Raw genomic sequence first — 22,020 nt, 5'->3', positions numbered from 1 at the left:
CACAGGCTTGACCCTTTGCACATTTTAGAGTGGATGTTTTTACCTCACCAACCCAAGAAAGACAGCACCCACAGTGTTTGAGCCAATTGCATAATTAATTATCAAATATCATCACAAGTCTTTACAACTGAATGCTAGAGATCCTTCACAAATTATTATTCCTGTAACACAAGAGCAGTTTGAATGGTGTTTTGCTAACTGTACAGCCTTGCAAAATTTTTCTTACCACTTACCAAGCCATAGATTGCTGAAGTTAAGTGGGGAAACAGCACTATCTCCAAAACCTCTAAATAGCTGAACACCCTTAAAAGGCACTACAGTGTTTACTGACAGCTCTGGGAAAATAGGAAAAGCCATTGTGACATGGAAAGAGGAAGATGAGTGGCAAATGTTGGAGGGCTATGAAAATGGATCACTGCAGTTAGAACTGCGTGCTGTGGCTATGGCTTGCCAAAGTTTTCCCCACATTCCCCTACATATTGTGACTGACTCTACCTATGGTGCTGATATCACACAGATTAGATCAAGCACTACTAGAGGAAATTGACAATGCAAAACTATTTGACTTACTAAAAGCTCTGCGCCATACCATCCTGGCCAGAACATGCCCTATTACGTATTACAAATCAGAAGTCACAACAAATTTACCCTATTTCAGCACAGAGGGCAATGCTCGAGCAGACTGGCCAGCTGGCTCTGCTTGGAAAGCGCCACAGCCAGACATGCTGGCACAAGCAAAGGCATCACATGGTTTCTTCCACCAAGGTGTTCTTCCACCAAGGCCTTACAACAGCAGTTCCAGCTTTCAAACACAGAGGCTCATAATATTGTTAGCACCTGTGCTGACTGCCAAGGCCACACAGCACCACTGCAGATGGGGGTGAACCCTCGTGGACTACAGGCTTTCCAAGTCTGGCAAACTGATGTCACACACATCCCTGAATTCAGATGCCTAAAATATGTACATTTATCCATTAATACTTTTTCAGCAGCAGCACATGGCTGTGGTGGTACTGGGAGCCCAGGAGGGAGGGGGGTTCAACACCACGCCCTCAGCAAACACACTTCCTTCACAACTGAGATCCACAGTCTACAAACAGTTTATTTAAGATACAAAATTATTCCTTTAGATGCCTGAGTCTGCATTCTGCTCACGGAGCACCTGGCAGCTGCTGCCACAAGATCAGGGAGAGCTCCTCAGCATCTCCTTCCCACCTACAGCCCCTCTCCAAGTGCCCCCCAGCTGCTGCTGCTTCTCTCCTCAGGCAGAAGTGCTCTGCCACTCAAAGTGACCATCCTCAGGGCCCTGCAGGGGAGAGGGAAGAAGTCACTTTAAACAGCTCCAGTCAAGGCAGGAATGAGGGTCCCTTCCCTCCAGCTCCCCACAGGTTTCTCCAGCCCCAGAGATCATCACCAGGTAACAGAAGAAGCTGTGAGCTGCAGAAACATCAGCTGCCAGGCACAGCAAACAATCCAAGGGCTGCAAAGGCCACTCACCTCTGTCCAGAAGCCCTGGTTATCCATTTGCAACGTCTGGATCCCCACTTCAGGGTCTCTTCTGTCCCAAAGGGCTCTTCCATCCTGCCAGCCCAGCCTCTTGGTCCCCAGGTACTGGGGAAGAGAGCACAGGGTCTGCAGCCCTAGCTGGCCCCACAGAGCCCCTCAGCCCACTCCACACCAGGGCCCCGGGCTGCTGGTGCAGCCCAGCAGACAGAACTGGCCCTTACCACGAGCACGATGGGCACGGCGATGATGCAGAGGCCACCGATGACCATGATGGCCACTCTGTAGGCTGGGAAGCCCGGCTGGGGTGTGACAGGGTCCAGGGTGTCCTCTGGAGCAGAGCACAGCATTTAGAGCCTGGAGCAGCCCCCACGGGCTGCCAGCCACCCACTCTGCTCCAGGACAAACACAGGGCATTTCATAACACCTCTTCCACACCCTCCATGCCTTTTCCTCCCATCCTAGACCACACCTGCAGCAGAAGGTCTCCAACCCCAATGCCCCAGGCTATGCAGAGGGAAAGGGCACCACTGCTGCTGAAATTCTACTCTCTGCTCACCCCACCAGCCAAGACACCTGACCCTCTCTTCACACCAGGGATCAGGTGGGGTCAGCTGTGGATCTACTCTGCTCACAGTGGAGGCATGGGGCCTGTGGAGCTCACATAACCACATCCCAGAGGGGAGCTTACCTCCCACAGAGAGAGAGTGTGGATCCACATGGATGTCAGAGTCAGCCAAAGCCTGGTCTGGCCCAACCGAGAGCACAAGTGTCTTCAGAACCTCCACACTGCTAGGAGCAGGGGGACGGAAGATCATGTTCCCATGGCAGATCAAGGAGCCAGGCCTGCAGACAGGGTTGGGAAGAGCTGCAGCAGCTGCCAGTCCCACCATGACCCCACAGTGGCATGGGGTGGGCACTCCCAGCCTCCTCCCAGAGGGTTTGGCTCAGTAGGAAGGGATCTCTGCACTCAGGGAGCCCTGGGAAGGAGGGGCCATCCCTGGAGGTCCAGCACATCACCACTGATACAACGGCTTCATGCTTCACCTCAGCTTCCTCTGCAAATCCTTCTGAAGCCAGAACCTGCACCTGTCAGCCGATATCTGAAGGGAGACCTCCCTGCCCCAGCAGAGCCCCTGCTCCCACTCACAGGAATTCTCTTATGATCGCTGTCAGGAAGGTGGGGTAATCCCTCAGGGCTCTCGCCACCTGGAAGAAAGGCTGTGCTCAGCTCAGCTCTTTGGACACCCCAAAGCAGCCCCTCTTCCTCCCATGCCTCTTCTTCTCACCCTGCTGGGAGGACCTTAATCCCCTCTTCCCACCAGCCCCATTCCTACCGCATCGCCAAGGTCCCTGGAGAGATTGCAGTGCTCGGCAGAGAGCGGATCCTGAAGCTTCTGGCTGAAGTGTCTGTTGGTGACAACAAAGGAGAGAGGGTACACGTGCAGACCAAGCTTGGAGCCTGAAGGAACAAGAAACAAGTGCTGGCTGTGCAGATTTGGCAGCAACCCCACCCACACCACACACAGGGACTGTCCTTACCCTCCACCGAGACAGAGGTCAGGTCCAGGGAGAGGCCTGAGAGCGTAGTCAGGGCTTCCAGAACCTCCGTAACGTCAGCATGGACAACTGTGTCTAGGTAGAGGTCTCCAGTGATCTCCGTGTTCCCACCCAGGTGTCTGAGGGGAGAGGAGAGCTCTGAGCAAGGCAGGAGGGCTGGGACCCAGCTCCAGCACCTTCACTGGTGGTTTTCCCCTGAGAGCCCACAGAAGGTGCTCAATTGCAGTTGGCTGCAGCTGCACATCCCCTCCCAGCTTTTGCCATCCTCTCCATCCTGGCCACACAGCCAATTAGCTGCAGAGGGCACAGGAGAGAGTGAGGGTAGTGAAATTAGGAGGTTGGCAGAAGAGTAGCTGCATCCCATACCTGAGCTGGGAGATGGTGAAGTTCCTCACGTGGTAGAGGGCACTGACAGCTGCAGTTACCTGGGTAGGGAGAAGACAACAGTTCACACCTTCCCCTGCTTAGCACAGGTTACTCCACCAGCCAGGCAGCCTGTGCCCATTCTCCCAGCATCGCCCTTTGGAAGAGCCCCCAAGGCTTGGCACACCTCTCTGACCAGCCTCTCCAGAGCATCCATCCTGCTCATCCCAAGCGGGGAGCCGGTGAGGGAGATGGACAGCTTCTCGGGGTCCAGGTTCTCCAGGCTGAAGCCTAGGGGAGATGGGAAGAGTCACGCTCATACCTGTTCCTCCAGCTTCCTTGGGAGATACTGTTCAGCCCTGAGCTCATCCCTGGCCACACACCAAAAGCAGAAAGCAGCAGGGCAGCTGAGCGAGGAGGAATCCCTTGGAATGTGGGGAGGGCTCAGGATGTAGCATTTCCCAGCACAGGAGAGCTGGGACAAAGAGGGGAGGCCAGGGAGCCAAGCAGAAGCACTGGCCCACACTGGTCCAGCTGCTTCAGATGCGCACTCCACCACCCTTCACACCCTCACAAGGGTTTTACACAGGCCAGGAGAAGGGATGTTAAGGGAAGGAAAAGCCTGGGACCCAAACGGCGTGGGTTTTGGCTTTGAGAGAGGCACAGGGAGGGCGCTTGGCAGCAGCCCTGCTGTGGGAAGACCTTCAGGACTTACCACCAGACTGGACAGACTGGGGCTCCAGCTGCCAGCTGAAGATGCTCCTTCCCTTGCTTGCCTCCGTGACGACTGTCCGGATGAGGTGGGACTTGGTGGGAGCAGGAGCATCCCCCCGGAACAGAACCTCCCCTCGCACCACCACTGAGCCATTCCTGGGAGGGAGAGGAGACTGTGGGCAGCACACCTGCTGCCTTTTTTGTCCCCAGGTGCTTTTATCCATGAACTCAGACAGGGATCCCTCAGGATGATGACACCAGTGAGGGAGCATAGCCCCTCACAATGACCTGTCTGGAGCATTTTCCTGGGCAAACCCTTCCCTCCAGGCCAAACCTGCAGCAGCTTGGACAAAAACAGAGACCACTGCTTCTTCCAGCAGGATCCATCTTTATTACACACACTCCAGTATTTATGTTTCTGCTATGGGAAAGGCTGAAGAAAGTCTCAGGAAAACCCAAGAGGGAAGCCAAAACAGCCTACACCAACAAACATTGGTTAGAGCAGACGATTCTGCCCTTATCAGCCATTCACTCCAACATCCACCTCCCAGCCTTCTGGGAGGCAAAGGAAAAACATTCACACACGCTGTTTATGGCTGCAGCCATTCCTCTGGCAGGCACCTTCCCCAAGAGAACAGAGAGTCTCTGTCAAAGTCAAGTGGAACAAGTTGCTCTTCTACACTGGTCTCTCTTAAGGCCAGGGGGGCTACCTCAGGCCACTGCTTCTTCACAACCCAGCCCTCCACAGCAGCTGCACACTCACATGAACTCAAGGACATTTGCCTGCAGGAAGCTCCTGTAGCTGGACAGCATCTGGTTGAGCTGGAAGGAAGAAGCACCTGGTAATTAATTGAGAAGGGTTCCCAAGCTCCCCCATATGAAGGGGACATGTACAAGCAGGTGGGCAATAAACAGAGGGAAGCCAGCTCAGCCTGCCTGGGGAGGGCACCCCGGCACCCCAGGGAGTGCCAGCCCTCTGGGAATGCCTGGGGATGAGCTGGGACACCCAGAGCAGCCACGATCACCTAGCAATAATACCATGTGCCATGGCCCTGCGGGCTGGCAGAGGTGAGGGGAGCCCAGTCCCACCTCAGACCAAGCTCCAGCAGAGCAGTGCCAGGGGTTTACCCACCTCCGCCAAGCTCAGGTGGGCAACCAACCAACCAAGGGCTGATGCAGCACCCAGTCATCTCCCCCCAGCAGGGCCTGGCACCACCTCCAGCCCCCCAAAGTGCCAAATCTGTCCCAGCCACCTCCAGCACCCACCATCAGTCTCACATCTCCCTCCAGCTGCCGGTAGCTCTCCGAATTCCTGCTGCCCAGAGCCGGGCCGTAAGCGATGCCCAGCAGCCGGAATTGCAAGGGCAGCATGTGCACAGGCTGTGCGGGCAGGGGGAGGCTGGAGGGGTGGGATGCAGGGGGTTTCATCCCTGTGGAGCCAGGTCTGCCCTCGCTCATCAGCTCTGCTGGGCTGGAGGCCGCTCTGGTGGCTGCAGGGAGATGCTCTGTGGCTGTGGAGGAGCGCTGGGAAGTGCTGGAGCCGCTGGACACGACGTGGGCAACGAGGGTCACTGCTGTGGGCACAGCCAGGGTCTGGGAGCTGAGCAGGGAGCTGGCCACATGCCCAGCTCCAGGAGAAGTCGGCAGGCAGCATGGAGCTGTCACGCTGCTGCAGGTGGCAGCGAGGGGCCCGCGCTCAGAGCCACGCTGCACAGCTGGCTTGGTGGAGCAGGGGGGAGGCACAGAGCCTGGGCTGGCAGGGCCGGGCCCAGGAGGTCCTGCTGCAGTGGGAACGGCTCCCACTGACGCTGTCTTGGGGTCACTGTGCCTGGATTCTCCCATCACAAACATCTGTCCGAGCTCTGGGATGACACCGGTGCCTGTGGAGCTCATCCCAGCCACGGTGGGACCTGCAGGGCTGGGAGCCCTGGGCCGTGCTGGGGAGGCTCCAGGGGACATTGGTTGCGCAGGGGCAGACGGCCACTCACTCTGTGTCCCCGAGGTGACAGCAGCAGCCCCAGATTCCACCGTGGGAAGGGGAGAAGGCAGCCCATGCTGACTGTGGGCACCAGGAGCTGTTGCAGTGGTAGGAAGCGATGCCAGGACAGCATCCAGGAGTCCAGACCCATTTCCTGGAACCGGGGCCAACAGAGCACCCACCAAGGGAGCAGCTGCCCCAGGCAGGGCAGTGCCAGCAGTGCCCCAGAGCCCCTCTGGTGTCAGGGCAGGGGGCACCCCCACCGTGCCTGGGCTCAGCTGGGCCGAGCTGGGTGTCTCTTGCGGGGAGCCAGCACCCGTGGGTGTCCGTGCGGGGACATCGGGCAGGACCAGGACCTGAGACCCTGCAGCTGCCCCTCGGAGCGGCACCACTCGGTTGGGTGTCACCTGCGTCACTGCAGCCCCTGCAGAGGGGCCAGAAGCAGCTGTGGGGAGGGAAGGAACGTGCAGCCATACCTGGGAGGTGGCAGGGACCCCAGCAGCTGGCGCACTCCAAGCTCTGGAGGTGGCCTCACACCCCCTCTGTGAGCTCTGGGGCTCTGCTGTGCCCGCTGGCTGCCCCAGGCCACCAGCTGAAGTCACTGCTGGCATCTGTGTGGCACCACGGGAGCCTGGTCCTGCTCTCGGGAGGCCTCCCTGAGCAAGCTGATGCCCGGAGCCAGGACTGGGGACACCCCCCGGCTGGAAGGGCCAAGCTGAGGTAGCAGGCACCCTTTTGCCAGGCCGCTGTGCGAGGGACAGCGTCACAGGCACTGCTGTGCCCAGCCTGAGCCCTTCCCTGTCCCCAGATCCAGGCTGCCACTGCAGGGAGGTCCGAGATGTCCCTGTGGCCGCAGTCCCTGTCCCCAGGCTCCGTCCCCCAGCACCTCTCCCAGGGGTCACAACTCCTGGGAGCCCTGGGAAGCAGCCCGAGGAGAGGAGGTCCCCACACGCTGTCCCCAGACTGTCAGCCACCCCTCGCTGGGAGGCTGAGGAGCCCGGGGGACCCCAGGTGACAGCAGCCAGAGCGCCCAGGCCGTAGGGGACAGCAGAGGCACACACACACACGGCCAGCAGCAGGAAGGCTCTGCACCACAGCCTGCTGGCAGGGACAGCCACGCGGGCAGCGGGACACGGGGCTGTGCCCACAGCCCCTTCCCTCTCAGCACAGAGCATCGTTCCTGCCTGCAGGGCAGCAGCAGCGTCCAGGGGGCTCGGTGGTCCAACCCCTCAGCTCCTCTTGGGAGAGGCCACGGCGAGAGCTCAGCTGCAGAGAGGGACAGCAGGAGATTCAGGGTGGGTCTCTGCAGCTCCCACATCCCAGGGCCTGGCCCATCCCCAAGCTTCCCATCCCCAGAGCTCCTTATTAAAACCCCTTCCTTCTTCCCAGCAGCCTCCCAGCTCAGCAAAGCCTGTGCCAGGCTTCAGCATCTCCTGGGAAGCTCCCAGAGCAGCACAGGGTTGTAACCAGCCCCAGGCCCGGACACTGCCTCATTCCCCGCCCCAAACACCCACCTTGTCCCCAGAAACCTCCCCAAGGAGGACCAGGACCACCAGCACCCCTCACCTGGCAGCACCCCTGCAGAAGAGAGCACCAAGGCCCAGCCAAACCCTGCCTTTTATCTGGTTTCCCAGGGGGAGGATGTGGCTCCATCCCAGCTGTTCCCAATTAACACACAAACTCATCTGCACTCTCCCAGATGTGGCTGGAGGGGTCTTAGCTTCCCTCTGCTCCCCATGGAGCACTCAGCTGCAGAAGGAGGGGGTGGGCCTGTCCCTCCGGGCAGGGTGATCCCCAAACCCTGCGGATGCTCCCCAGAACTCCCTGTTTGTGAGGTTGTGGCAGTGCTCACCTGCTGGGCTCCCCTAACTGGGGCTGACAAACGTGGGTTGCAGCGCTTGGCCTTTGGGATAGGCAGATTCTGTGCCTGATGGACGCTCACAAGGGGGAGGGTCTCAGGGGGCCCCACTGGGTCAGCCCAGGCTGCATCCCTGAGCACCCCAGACTCTCCTGCCCAGTTTCTGATGCTCAGACATCCACCAGCACCCTCTTACCAGGCTGTCACCCGAGGGGTTTGGGGAGCCTGAGATGTGCTCCTGTGGTGGCATACTGGACCCTGGATCCAGCCTGGAGTGATGGGACAGAGGGGCTGGGCACAGCACTCGTGGCTTGTTGCAGGGAGAAGAGGGCAAGTGCATCAGGTGGGGGATGTGGGGACCCTCCAAGCCCAGGGAGGTCCTGTTGTGCCCACACTGGGAAGCAGACACAGAAGCTGGGCATGTCTGGAAACAAACCAAACTCTTTTAAACCAGGTGAGGCAACTCTTCATAGTCTTACAAGAAAAATTACATAAAGGGAAGGAACTTTGTGTCCTGGAACCTTATATATGTACAAAACCAACATTATTAACAAACACTGCTTTCTGAATCACTGTGCACAGGCATGGAGTGGTGGGGGGGAGTGAGGAGAACAGCAGCATCCCCCTTACCCATCCCATCCACAGCCACCCCATCCCCACGGAAAAACAGGAAGGCACCCACAGAAATCCCCCAGTAGGACACACACATTTTGGCTAAAATAAGTACAGTTTGGGTAGGGTCATTTCCACTCACCCTCCCACCCCATCTTCTTAGTTTAAAATAAATATCCCCTGTAGTGAAATAAAACTTGAGTAACCCTTGTTTGGTTCCTCGCGCCCTGCAGCAGCTTGAAGAACACCTGAGCAATGAGTTTTTAAGGCCTCTGCTGGGTACCCTGCTGCAGCCCCCCCAGGGTGAGGGGCTGTCCATTAGTTCTGGGATGCCCACATCCCTCCTGGCATGCCCGTAACCCTTTGGGATGAAAGGATCCCTCATTCTGAGGTCTGGCACCAAGGTGGTCCCTAAACATGCATCTCCCATGTTCTCCTTTGGGACAGGATCTGGGATGCAAAGCGATTTGGTTTTCTTTTCTTTAAGAGTCTTTATATCTTTCTTGCAGCCTTTTAGTTAGAAAAAAAAGACACGTATAAATTACTGTATTTAAAGAAAAAAAACAACCCAAAACACATGACCTGAAGGCAGCAGCTCCTTATAAAGGTAAATCCAGAACATTTGTAAAATGTCTTCATTTATGTCATTTATGATAAAAAAACAACTTAGTTTGAGGCTATGGAAGTCATGATTCCCTTGCCCTTGCTGCTGTGCCAGGTCTTTGTGGCACTTTAAAGATAAAAATCCCAGAGGAAGGGGATGTTATTGGGAATGGCAAGGAAAAGCAGGAGGGGGGATTCAGAGGAGAGAGGAGGATGTTATCCCTGCAGTCCCTTTTTCCAAGGCTGAGGATGGTGCTGTGGCCATTTCCATGCTCCTCTTGCTCCAGCTCCACTGGAACTCCAGCCATTCCCTCTCAGCTCACCAGGGCAATCACGGATGGAGGCAGGAGATGCACTGGAAGATGATCCATTCAAAGGAAAGCAGCTCCAGCTGCTGTGAGGGGCTCGAGCCCATGCCTGGGCCCAGATAACCCGCGAGCAGCATCCCTGTCTGTGTCCCTGGAGCACCACTGAGCTGTTGTCCGCCCTGAGCAGCATCCCCAGAGGGTCCCTGGCAAGGCATCAGCATCCTGGAGGATCCTGATGCAGGTGGGAGCTGAGCACCTGCCTGCAGGGCTGCTGGTGGTCTCAGCATCCATGGCTCTGGGGACTCAGGACCTTCCCATTCCCGTCACTGTTTGGCTGCTGTCCTTGGCACATGCCTTGGTGCCTCCTTTCCCTTGATTTGTCCATGGCTGTCGCTTTACCATCAGCTTTCAGTGCCTTCATGCCAGGGCTACCTCGGAGAGGAAGGAGAGGTTAGGGAGGGCAGATCTCCACATCCCGAATATTCCCCACTGCAGCCTGGCCCAGGGAGCAGAGCCTCGCCGGTCAGCTCCAGCTGCTCATCATCACATGAAATCCACACACATACACCTCCAAAAACGACAAACAAATCCCATCAATTCCTATAAACCCACATGGAAGAGGAGTTACCTACTTGGATGGCTGCTGGCCAGTCTCTGAGCTTGAACCTGAAAGAAATAAAGTTGCTGTTAATGGCCTTGAGCAGCAACAAAAGGTTATCTGGACACAGCAGTGAAGTCACCAGCTGGATGGGACAGCCATGGGTGGCAGGTCTGATACTGCACCCTTGGATGGGCACAGGTGGTCTGGAACTGACTGAAACCTCCTCAATACCCCCAGGATGCATTTTCTCCCTTCCAGCTCAAACTTTCCCCGTCCACAACCCACAGAGGAAAAGCTGCGCAGAACCCTCGGTAGGACAGGGATGCTGAGGCGCCTTTGGATGCTCCCCAGCAACAGCAGCACCTGGAGGGCAAGTGCAGCTGGAACATCCCTGGGAGAGCCCCAGGAACCCATCCCCAGGAGATGCCAGGCTACCTACCGAGCTGCTGCCGGATGGAGTTGTGCCAGTGGAGGTTGAGCAGGTCAGGATAGATTTCGGGAAGCCACTTGATCGCCAGGAGCTTCAGCATGCGGGAGGTGCAGCTCTTCAGCTCCAGGTCCCTCAGGTGCTTCTCCTCCGAGAAGGTGGTGGGACGCAGCTCCACCTTGTGCTTCTGCAGCACTTGGTCCACAAAGCTCCCAGGCAGCTTTGGGAAGAGCTTCTCCTTCACCACGTGGATGGGGATGAAGATGGCTCCTGCCCGGACGACGTGGGGGAAAGGGCAAGCGGCCATGAAGGTCTTCAGCTGGGAGAGCAGGTCGGTGAGGAGCTTGGCCACGTCCTGGAAAGCCAGCCAGATCTCCTTGCCGTTGCTGGGCTTCTGAGGACTGGGAGCCTTGGAGCCATTTTTGGGGCTGGGCAGGGATTTGGGCATCTCTCCCAGCTCTTCTGCCTGCTCAGCCTTCTTCAGCCACTCCTGCAGGAGCTCTGGGGAGGAGCGGGACACTGAGCCTGAAATTGTGTCACAGAGCAAGGTGTGCAGGGAGGTGAAGTACTGCCCCGAGGGGCTCTGTGAGGGGACAACACCAACCTTCTTGACCACCAACACCTTCTCCTCCTCTGGAGTGGAGGGGGCATTGGGAACCAGGATCTGGGGAGGGTTTGGGGCTAGGATGATGCTGAGCTGGGGGCCAGGCTGTGGGAACAGGGGGGTGCTGGATGGAGAGGAGGTTGGCTGAGCTGGTGCGGGGGTGCTGCTGGGGGGGCTGGGCTGGGGGGCTTGAGAGCTGCCATCCTGCTGGGTGGGCTCAGTGCTGGGTGGGAGGGAGGGCAGCAGCTTGTATTTTTGGAACATGAAGTTGGCCGAGCTCTGGAAGCTGCTCTTGTCCCCAGAGTCCGCCTCAGGCACCCGGGGCTGTGCAGCCTCTCCCGACCCCACCTTCCCTCCTGCAGCCTCTTTCTCCTCCTTGTCCTCTCGGTCCAGTGTCCCCTCCGCACAGCCAGTGGGTCTCTGGGTGTCCCCAGCTTCTACCAGACTCTTCTTGAAGCTAAGGTCCAGCACCATTTCCTTAGGGGGTGGCTCCTCAGTGCCCACCCTGTCAGGGCTGCCCTCCTGAGACTCCAGCTCTTGGGCCACAGGCTTTGGCTTTTTAGGGATGCTCCTGTAAGAGCTTTCCCCTTGGCTCTGCACTGCATCACTGCCTGACCTCAGGCTGGACACCACTGAGACGTCTCTGAGGGCAGCAGGCTCCTGGCTGCCACCCGTGTCTGGGGGTGAGGAGTCCTCCCACAGATGCTTCCTGCAGAAAAGAATGGGGTCTGTGACCTTGGCCTTCTCCAGATACTCCTGGTAAGGTGCCAGGCTGAAGACATTGTGGATCACAGGCATCGGTGGGGAGGAAGACAAAGCCTTGGTGTCCCTCAGGTCTTCCAGCCCTTTGATGGGGGTCAAGGACAGAGAAGCGTGGATGAGCTCCTTGGCTGGATCCTTGACCTTGCAGGCGTCTCCTTGCCCTGGTCCCCCATGGGGGGTGTCCTGAGGGGCTGGGCTGTTGTTCCTCCTCCCTGGGTATAGGTGCTCCTCCTCCCCTTGCCTGGGCTTCTCCCAGCTCCCTCCTCTCTTGGGAAATGACTCAGCGAGCCCACCGGAGCCCCCAGAAAGCTTCTCTGGGGTGCAGACAGGCTGGAAAGCGCTGCTGTGCCTCGGAGCTGCTCGCCACTGTGGACTGTCTACCCTGTGCTGCTCACACCCCGGCTCCGTGCCGGGAAAGGAGGCGTGGAACGCGGATGCATCTCCCGGGCTGACGGCAAAGCCTGGGTACCCGGTGTTCCTGGGCAGCTCGGCATCCCTGGGTGGCTCAGCATCCCTCAGCGCCGCCCCCAGCCTGGCACTCGTTGTCCTCGGCACGTAGGGCTCCAAGGGGCTGGGAAAATAACTGCTGGGATCTTGGGGCTTGAGGTAGGTGCCAGGAAAGGGCTCCCTGCTTCCCACGTAGCCAAAGCTGGGCAGGACACTGGGCTCCCCCGCAGTGGGAGCTGGGGGCTGGTAGAGGGGGCCAGCTCTGTGGGGTGACAGCGGGTATGGGGGGGGTGGGTAGCACATTGCTGACCTCTCCTGCATCACTGGGCTGGTGTCAGGCAGCTGGAGCTTGGGCCAGGGGTCCAGGCTGAGGCTAGGGACCTCCAGCACTTTCTTCTGGCTCTGGGCAGAGGGACAACTTGCTTCCAGGAACGGGGCGATGGGGGGTGGCCCATACTTATCAACAGTGACGCAGTAGTGGGGTAAGGCAGTGGAGGAGCTCAGCTGCTCCCTGGAAGGCAGGGCCAGGCTGGAGGGCAGCAGCAGGAGGCTGTGGTCGGCACAGGGACCGCTCTTGTGGGGCTCACTGGGGTGCAGAGGGTGGGTGGCAGGGGGCAGGGCCCAGTTTGCCTCCCCTGGTCGCTGCTGCAGGCTCTCTGCTTGTTTTCCGAGTAGCAGAGCCATCCTGGGAGCCAAGAAGGAGGCGGGGGCACCGTACACTGGCTTGGGGACTGCTAGAGGAACTGTCTTCTTCACCACCACCAGCTTCTTCACTGGCAAGGGGCACCTGGGACTGTCCAGCTTCTTCCTGGCCATCAGCTGCTCCTGGCTCAGGCTGTCCTTGCACTTCTGGCTGTCCGGGGGCTGCAGCCTGGTGTCAGGGCTCTCTGGTGGGTACAGCAGGAAGCTCAGCAGTGGCCCCTCAGCTGGCACGGGCTGGCTCAGGGCACCGGGGCCGTAGTGCAGGTAGGCAGGTGTGGGGCTCCAGCCGGCTGGGGGCTGCTTGGGGCCCTTGGGGCTCTGCAGCGGGCAGGCAAAGTAGGAGCCCTTGTAGTTGAAATGGTTTTCAGAGCCAGGGTGAGGCACAGGGCTGGATGTGCCGGGGATTTTCCTGGGCAGGAAGCCGGTGGCAGGCTCCAGACGAGGTAGCTTCTTGAAAATCACAGGGTCTGCAGACTGTGAGTACCGTTTTGAGGCCATTTACACACTGGTGCCAGTGTCCCCACAGGAGAGGTGAGCTGGCCTTCCTGGAAAAGAGAGAGAATAAGCCATGAGCAAGGCAAGTCCCCAGTGCCAGCAGCCTGTGGTGGCACAAGGTGACAGAGGGTTACAAGCCACTCCACAAGGTGAGGGTGTGGTGGCTATCAGCTGGCCTGGAGGCCTTGCAGTTATAGATAACCCTAATAATAACTTGACCAGTCTAGGCCGTTGGAGAAGCAGTCTATGCTATTAGGGATGCAGACAGCTATGGTCCAGTAAGACTGGTGGTAAATAAATTCAGCCGATTAGGACCAACCACGCACGCTTTCTGAAACTATATAAAGGGAACTACATGCAACAAAAATTTGCCGTTGCCACATGAACCTTGAGTGTCGTATCACGTGTTCATCTTGACTGCAAGAGGTGGTGATACCAACGTGATTGGTGGCAGCCTGCTGTGCCAGAGAGCAGGGAGACTGAGCCCAGCGGAGAGGTAGCCGGCGAGCTGCCAGCAGTGAATAGAGCTGCAGAGAGTGCAGACCATTGTAAATAGAAAAAGTGTGCACTACGAACATGGGGACTCAAGTCTTTCTGGAGGAAAAGGCTGTTGTACAGGTATGGACCCTCTTTTTCTGCAAATGGAGATAAAATATGATGAACAGTCTCTGTAATGAGCAAAGTTTCCAGGTGTTCCCCAGAGAGGCGGGCAGGGCCTTCCTAGTTCCCATGGCAACACTGGAATGACTGCTGGCTACCGATATTGAAATGTTAATTAGTTAATTGCTCGGTTTGTTTTCTCTAAACTACCTAGAGATAATCTGCTTTCCTTCCACCACACCAAATTCTGGGACTAACATGCAAATAAGAAAACCCCCTGGGATCATGGGAGTATTTTTTGGGGATAAAGACACCCCTAAATAAAGGACTAAACACAGTAGAGGGGGATAGACAAATGCCCTAGCTGAGGAAGAGGGAAACACAACGCCTGATGTGCTTTCGTCTGTCACCACCACCTGGAAGCGACTAGACTAGGGTGGGCTGGGGCAAGTGGAGCTGGAAGAAAACAGAGAGCTACCTGGGGACAGCTGTTGTTCTGGACTTCAGCATCAGACTCTGCACGCCGCGCCTCCTCACCCTTTGGCCACTGGTTGTGCCACAGGGAAGAAGAAGGGACAGCTGCTGCTCTGGACTTCAGTGACAGACCCTGCACGCCTCCTTCCTTTTGGCCACCTGGAAGAGCTACAATGGGGGCGAGCTCCGTAAGAACTGAACATTAATAAAGGCATAAGCCCTGTTCATTTCATAGGACAGTGGAGAATAAGCCCGTTGAGAACAAGTACAGACAGTCCAGTTCCAAACAGGACAAACCAGTCCCAGCAGCGAGCAGGACCCATTGTTTCAGGACTGGTTCCCATGGAAAACCAGTCTTGGTCCAGCGAACACATCTGCAGGTAACACTTGGCAGACATCCCTCTTCAGTCAGGCCAGTGCCCCTGTGTTAGAATTTTAAGGGTCTCAGTCCCTGGCGGGGGGCTTCAATCTCCATTCTTGATGGTGCTCGTGAGGCAGATGAGGGATATTTGGACTGTCTCTTACAGATGCCATGGAAAAGCAAATAATAAATAATGATGCAAGAAATCAATTAACTGAAAACTGGCATGGGATAGTGCAAATGAAGACTGCGAAAGGGCGATAGATTTGTTACCAAGAGAAAATCCATCCTTAAATAAATTAATTTATGCATGTGCTAAAGTTGGGGCTGAATCAGATAGTATTGCTTTGTTAGCTGATTCTGTCTTGGTTTGAAAAACAGGTGTCTGCTAATGAAAGCAGGAGCCTCCCTTGAAATGGAAAATGTAAATCCCCTCCCTCTGAATTGTTACAGTTTAGAATTTAAGGGGCTCTCAGGTAAAGAGATTAGAATAGGATAAACAGTTCTTTACTGGTATGCATAAATTTTAAAAAAACCTACAATTTAATAGGAAAATTAAAGTAAAATGCAATAGTACAAAAAAAACCCACTGACAGAGTCAGATCTTGACCTGACACCCTGTGGGTCAGGGTATTGGTAGCAGTCTGACTAAGTGGTGGCTGCAGTCTTCCTGGAGTGACAGATGTGGTTCTGTTGGAGCAGTGATCCTGTAGAAGGGTGTAGTTTTCCTCTGAAGGCCCAGTGGTAACGTAGAAGGGTCTGGTCTTCCTCCGGGAATCCCATGGAAAAGGCTGCTGTGGTGTTTGAAGTCTCAGATTATACCCAAGTAGGAATGCTTGGCTCCTGCCCCTGGGCAGAGCCTCTCACAATGGGATGATGCAATGTGATCAGTCACGCAGTGACACTCAGTGGCCCATTAACAGAAGATATCTCCCTGAGAGAGGATGGGTCATGGAAGAGATAAAGAACACTGCCCCACCTGGTTTTAACTGATGGCAATGGAATACATGCTTTTGGTGGCATCTTGCATTGCAACCGAAGACAGATTATTTTGCAGTTGCTGCTAACACACCGGTGTTATGGCTGTGGGCAACAAGGTCATGTAAAAGCGAACTGTCCCTTTAAGTCTAACCCAATGGGGACAGACCAGAAGCAGAGGCAGGATAGTTTTTAAAAACTATTTAAGAGTTTGTAAGCAAGTTAAATGCAATTTTCTTTGTTTGTGTAATTGGGTTATGAATGTGGATAGTGTGTGGCATACCACCATGAGAAGCCGTGCTTCATGGCTCTCAGACACACTTGAAAAATCCTTTTTGAAGGTATGCGGAATAGAAAACAACTGGTAAGGCTAGACTTGTTGAGCTGGATGCAGAGCCTCATCCAGCCTAGGTTTATTAAGTGTGTCAATTATTTTGGACACTGCGCAGAGTTTGTCCTGCAGGAGACGACAAATATTGCCCTGTATTTCAAAACAGAAAGAAGGATCTGTGGTGGCTAACAGCTGGCCTGGAGGTCTCACAATTGTAGATAACCTTAATTATAACTCAACCAAGTCTAGGCTGCTGGGGAATCTAGTCTAGGCCGTTATGGATGTTGACAGCTATTGGCCACTATGCTGGGTGGTAACTAAATTCAGCCAATCAGCACAAAACGCATCGGATTTCTGAAAATATGTAAAGGGAATTGCACTCAAAAAAATCTCCTGTTGCCACATGAACCTCGAGTGTCAAGTCATGTGCTCATCTTGACTGCGAGATGAGGGTAACCCAGGTTCTTGTTAAAGGATCTCTGGGGGCTGATTAGAGTAAAACAATCAATAACCGGGACTTATATATTTATTTATGTATTTATTTATTTATTTGTTTCTACAAATGGGGTTTATTTTAGAACAATTTGGTTGCAGTGGAGCTGTTTTGGTTATTGTCTACTGCAATACAGCAATATAAAAGCATAAAAATAACACTTCAAAAATGCCTAAGGAAAAGAAAGGGAAGGAAAGGGTAAGAGTAGAAAGATCCCACCACCCATGGATCTTCCAACAAGACTGGGAGGTTGCAATTCCACTGTGATGATCTATCTGGGATGAGGGAAGCGAAGGAAACACAAAGTTCCATGGGTTAATACAATGCTCAGGCTCAGTGGGAACGCCTGGGTACCTCTCCTGGGGCAGGGAGTTTTACTCCGGGTGATGTAGGGCTATGGATCACGGGACACCTCGGTGTATTTGTTTGCCTGTGGCACCTTTTCTTTTAAGTGTAGGTGCACTTGAGAGGCCAATTATGGCCCATCAGAGGGGATGAATATCTGCAGGCTAAACTTGAATGTCCCGGGAAGGGGAGTTTTTACAGCTGAGCCACAAGTGTAGGGGCACTGGCAGCACCAGAAAGCACCATCGCACTTGGCAGGATTTGTCTCTTATCAGCCTCTGCCCTTATCTTGTCCAACAGGTAACTGCAGCCCTGGATGGGGGTGTGCCCTGTGCTCCTGGACAGTTACTGCAAATGCTGCATTGTTTGAGGCATTAACCATTTACATTCCAGCCTCTTGCACCACCCCAGCTCAAACATCCCATCAGTTCTCTTCTGCTGCTGCTCACTCCAAATCTCCCACGGTGGTGGTTTTCAACAGAATGGGACAGAAGGTCATGTGACATTTTTTTCTAGTACTTTGTCGAGATTGCTCAGTTCTCCTCATAATATCTCTGAAAAATGTAGCCTCATCATCATAAATTTCAAGCCTTCTGAGGCAGAACATGGAAGGTTAGTGCATGCCTTTTTTGTTCCAAATATGCATAAATCCTTACACTAACTCCCAGGCTAAGTTTGGTTGAAACATAGTTTTACTTCTGTAACATAAAAAGCTTTTCCCACATCGTTTTTTTTTCTCCAAGAAAAGACACAAAATAAACTTAGCAAAAGTGAAAGTAACAATGTGTAAAAGTAGTTTGACTAATATTTGGCCTCCAAACAAGATACTTCTGATGAAAACAGTAACAAAACAGCTATAAATATAATTATATCTGCTAATCTTAGCACAAACTTTTAGTGCTAAGATCAGGCAGGCCTCGGATCAAGACAGGGAATCTCTGCACATCCGAGTCCATTTCCACAGGGGAATGTCACTGCAGGTCCAATAACTGTGTGTGCATGAATGGGAGATGCAGTCTTCTGTACACTTTCTACAGCGTGGCCAGTCGTGAGGGCTTTAGTTGTGCAGGGATCTCCCCTTTCCACAGGATCCGACCCTCCCTGCCAGTGGAGGGAGTCCTGGGAGGCTGGCAGGGCATTTCTCCATCCCTCTCCTTGGAAAAGTCCTGGAAAGCTCAGGCTGCTTTAGTTCCAAAGCTCAAAGAGCCTCTGTTGCAGGCAGCAGGGAGCAAAGCTGGCTCAGCTCACGTGAGGAGCCAGCAGACACAGAGTGCCCAAAATTCCCATCCCTGGCTTCGCCTTGTAAAGTGACGTGAGGTTTTTACCCGCAGGCAGCAGCTCAGCCTCTCCCTTAGGGGATTTGGGGCTGCTGTGGGGTGGGGGCTGGCCCGCAGTGACAGGCGGTGGGTGCCCTGGGTGCCAGCAGGTGGAGCTGGCAGCCCGGCCCAGCACAGTCCTGCATCCCAAGAACCCCAAGTGTCCTCTGAGCATCACCTGGCACCACCCAGCGTCTCCTGAGCATCCCACTGAGACACCTGACCATCACCTGAGCCCCAAGAGCAGCACTGGACCATCAACCAGGATCCCCCAGCATCACCTGAGCATCCTGTACATCACCTAAGCAGCCCCAGGACAAACATGAGCACCACTCAGCACCCTCCCAGCACGGCCAAATGTCATCCCCTGTCACCCAGCACGGCCCAGCAACCCCAAGCCCAGGGATGGACTCCCTGCAGTAGGATCTTTCAATTTTGGTGGTTTTTTTTTTTCCTTTTGTGGCAGTATTAGCAGAGAAGCCAAGGAGGAAATGGAGGAAGAGCACGTGGAGATAAGATAAAAGCCATATCAACAGCAGGGGAAACAGAGCAGATATGGGGGAGACTTGTGGGGGAGATAAGGGAGCGAGCCACTGCTGCTGCAGGTTTGCTGGGAGGGGACCAGAGCTCCCCGGCCCACCCCAAAACAGCACAACTGAGGCTGCACCCCTCACTGAGCCTTCTTGGCGGGTTTCCCATGCAAGCTTCAACAATTCATCACTTCCCAGGAAGGACACTGCTTCCCTGGAATCCCCTGGAAACCCCCACGGGAGCCGCGGTGCTTCCCTCCCTGCTTGCACCCTTGGAAGCAGCTCCCCCACATCATTTCCAACAGTTTTATCCTCAGGATAAGTCCCTGGGGTCATTCCCAAGACATGCAGTGCCAATTAAATTTGCCAGCACTTAGATCCAGGGAAAACAGCTCCCTTCCAATGGAAGCAAGCTTGAAGGAAAGCCCAGGCTGGGTTATTTTCCTTCCAAAAGGGGTGCCTAGGGAGGGTGGTGTTTCAATCCATCTCCCTGGGAGATGCTGCATGGGAGGGCGATGCAGCCATGGGATCCCTTCCCAGCTGTGGCAATGTTAGGGCTGGACAAGCTGGGACAGAAATCTGGGGTCTTGTGAGTCCCAGAGTTTCCCGGCTGCTTCTTCCCTTTCCCTGAAGCCCCGGGGATCTGCAACTCCCCACCGTGGGGGTATTGTGACACCGGCCCCGCTGTCACCACGGCATCGGGCGACGCCGCCGGGCACGATGCAGTCACCCTGTTTCACCCAGCTCCGAGTTCAATTCTGGCTGGAGGGCTGCAGAGCAGGACGAGTGATCCCGCTGCAGGCCCGGAGCCGGGCACAGGGATTGTCTGATAGGGCTGAGCTCGTTCACCAAATTCGGGAGAGGAGCTCCCTCTCTCCATGAAATCCACAGGGACTTCGCCCAACCAGTGCCACCCCCACACCTGCACCACGCCATGAAAACTGCTCGGCTTTTGCTGTCACCATCAGCCTTTTCCCTCTGGGAATATCCCAGCCAGCGGGGGAGGAGAGGGACACGTGGGAATCAGCGCTGGAGGATGCCTGCAAGAACCCCAACACATGCAGCCAGTAACTCCAAAACGCTACAGCACGGAAAAGCAGCGGGTGGAATAAACACAACCCGTTATTCCGCTCCTTTAATATTCTTTTCCTTCTTTTCCCCCCTTCCCTCTTCTCAGGCCTTCTTCCCACACGGGGCCGTTTGGCCGGGAGGGAGTAAAAGTAAAACCAAGCGCAGAGGGAACACGTGCCAGCAGCAGCAGCGAAGCCTCCCTGATAAGCTCCCGCGGGAGCCTTATCTGCCGTGTTTTGGGTGTCCACAGGACACGGGAGGGCTCCCGCTCCTCCTCGGCCTGCCAAGGCCGTTGGGAACACCTCAGACATCTCTTTTTGCCCCGACAGCTGCCAGCAATGCGCCCGTGCGTGTTATCAGCGGGGCGCGCAGGCTCTCCGGAATTTTCTCCCCGGGATGCGATGCCCGGAGCGGGAGCCTCTCACCGCAGTCTCCCGCCTCCTCCATCGCCACGTGATGCCAAAACCAGCCGCCAACTCCCGGCCAAGCCGCAGCAATCGAGCAGGAAAATCTCCTAAACCCGCTGCCACCCAGCAACCCCAGCCCCGCCGAGGTGCTGCGGCACGGGGGGGTTCCCGGGGTCTCCCCGGACCCCAGCGGGAAGGAGGCGGATTCCCCCGGCCGCCTGCAAGCCTGCTTTCACAACCTCGGGCACTTCGGGATCCTGCCGAGGAGGTCACCGTTCCCATGTCCGGCGAGTTCGGATGAGCTCACCGGCATCGCTCCCCGCAGCTTCGGTCATTTGGGGGAACAAACAGGAGGCGTCCGCCCTCCCAGCTCCCCCATTCCACTTCTTGTCCCTTTTCCACAAAGTTTGCAGCTCCCGAGCTTCTCCCAGGCGGGCAAAAGCCCAGCCGGAGACTTCCCGTGGACCAAGCCAGCTGCTTTTTAAGGCAGTATCCCTCTGGAATGCATGCACCAAGCCACGGCTTGTCTGCGATTAAAGCTGAACCCCCCCCCACTCCCGCCAAGGAATATTCACTTTTACGTAAAAAACCCCAAAACTTCACGGAGCAATGAGCAGTCACCAGAAGGGCTCAGTGACTGCGTCCCCTTCTACTCGGGGCATTAAAACCCCTCCGGAACGCATCGATCCCGTTCCGGCCCATCGCTGTCACTCACATCCAAGGTTGGCCACGGTCACGGCTGGGACCCCCTCGGTGCTCGCAGGCCCTTGCCAGGACACGAGGTATGGATGTGGCAGGGTGGGTGGCCGTGGCCGTCCTTCTGTCCCCTCCGCACAGCCACGGCCACCGCATCAGTGTGGGCAACACTCCGGCCACCCCCAAAAGAAACCTCTCGCAGGAGCTTGAGCGCACTCAGGCTGCGAATCAGCCGCACGATCCCAAGTGTCCATAAATGGGTAAAATCCCGAGATCCGGAGCCTGTAACCCGTTTTGCCTTGCACGGCCCAAGGAGAAGCAGACGATCCCGAGGAAGGCGTGCAGGGATCTCCCCCTGCTCGAGGGTTTCACCCGCCGAGGGAGCCCAAGGCAGGCGCGGCGCGGGCTGGGGGTCCCCCCGCCCCGCTGCCCCCGCATCGCTCCGCTCCAGCGCGGCTCCTGCGGGACGCGCATCCCTCCGGGCCCGCACTCACCTGCGGCTGCGGCGCGGAGCCTCCCCCGGCGCATCGCTACGGGCTCGGGTGGGGGCTCGGCGCGGACGGGGGAACGGGGGGCGCTGCCCCTCCTCGGCCGGCAGCCCGCGTTGTGCGGAGGAAGTGGGAGGAGGAGGTAGAGGAGGTGGAGAATGAGGAGGAGGAGGAGGGCTGGGTGTGCGTGTGGGCCGGCCGGAGGAGGGGAGGGGACGGGACGGGACAGCAGAGGACAGCCCAGCCTCACCAGCGCTGAGCTGGTCCGGGCTCTGTCCCTGCGCTCGGAGCGGGGACATCCCCCGAGTTAGGGGTGGGCATCCAAAGCCGGGGAGCCGCTGTAGGGAAGGGTCCCCGTTGCAGCGAGCCCCCCGTTATAGAGGAGGGGCCGCA

At 56.2% G+C, this 22,020-nt stretch overlaps 2 protein-coding genes across 4 annotated transcripts; both read right to left on the bottom strand.

The window, feature by feature from the left end:
• Nucleotides 1-1,106: 1,106 nt before the first annotated feature.
• LOC137482146 (mucin-1-like) lies at nt 1,107-9,249 on the bottom strand. Of its 3 annotated transcripts, none has more exons than XM_068204370.1 (10): nt 5,407-6,421; nt 4,904-4,962; nt 4,142-4,296; nt 3,614-3,717; nt 3,430-3,488; nt 3,046-3,182; nt 2,841-2,965; nt 2,654-2,712; nt 2,195-2,349; nt 1,113-1,306 (listed from the first exon to the last, which is right to left on the bottom strand). In XM_068204370.1, exons 1-10 carry the CDS (start codon nt 6,097-6,099, stop codon nt 1,299-1,301), a joined length of 1,554 nt encoding a protein of 517 aa, XP_068060471.1. In that variant the 5' UTR covers nt 6,100-6,421; the 3' UTR covers nt 1,113-1,298. The 3 variants fall into 3 exon arrangements, 2 of the variants coding, with proteins under 2 accessions (XP_068060471.1, XP_068060472.1); XM_068204371.1 differs by lacking the exon at nt 5,407-6,421 and adding an exon at nt 8,815-9,249 and having other exon boundaries at nt 1,130-1,306; XR_011003901.1 differs by lacking the exon at nt 3,046-3,182 and having other exon boundaries at nt 1,107-1,306; nt 5,407-6,425.
• Nucleotides 9,250-9,386: 137 nt separating this feature from the next.
• On the bottom strand, nt 9,387-21,759 carry C13H15orf39 (chromosome 13 C15orf39 homolog). Its single transcript, XM_068204369.1, has 4 exons — nt 21,634-21,759; nt 10,540-13,587; nt 10,132-10,165; nt 9,387-9,931 (listed from the first exon to the last, which is right to left on the bottom strand). Exons 2-4 carry the CDS (start codon nt 13,538-13,540, stop codon nt 9,928-9,930), a joined length of 3,039 nt encoding a protein of 1,012 aa, XP_068060470.1. The 5' UTR covers nt 13,541-13,587; nt 21,634-21,759; the 3' UTR covers nt 9,387-9,927.
• Nucleotides 21,760-22,020: the final 261 nt, after the last annotated feature.

Source organism: Anomalospiza imberbis, chromosome 13, assembly GCF_031753505.1.
Source record: "Anomalospiza imberbis isolate Cuckoo-Finch-1a 21T00152 chromosome 13, ASM3175350v1, whole genome shotgun sequence".
Taxonomy (NCBI): Eukaryota; Metazoa; Chordata; class Aves; order Passeriformes; family Viduidae; genus Anomalospiza; species Anomalospiza imberbis.
Note: the sequence above shows the minus strand (reverse complement) of the source record. Positions and strands in the feature narration are given on the sequence as shown.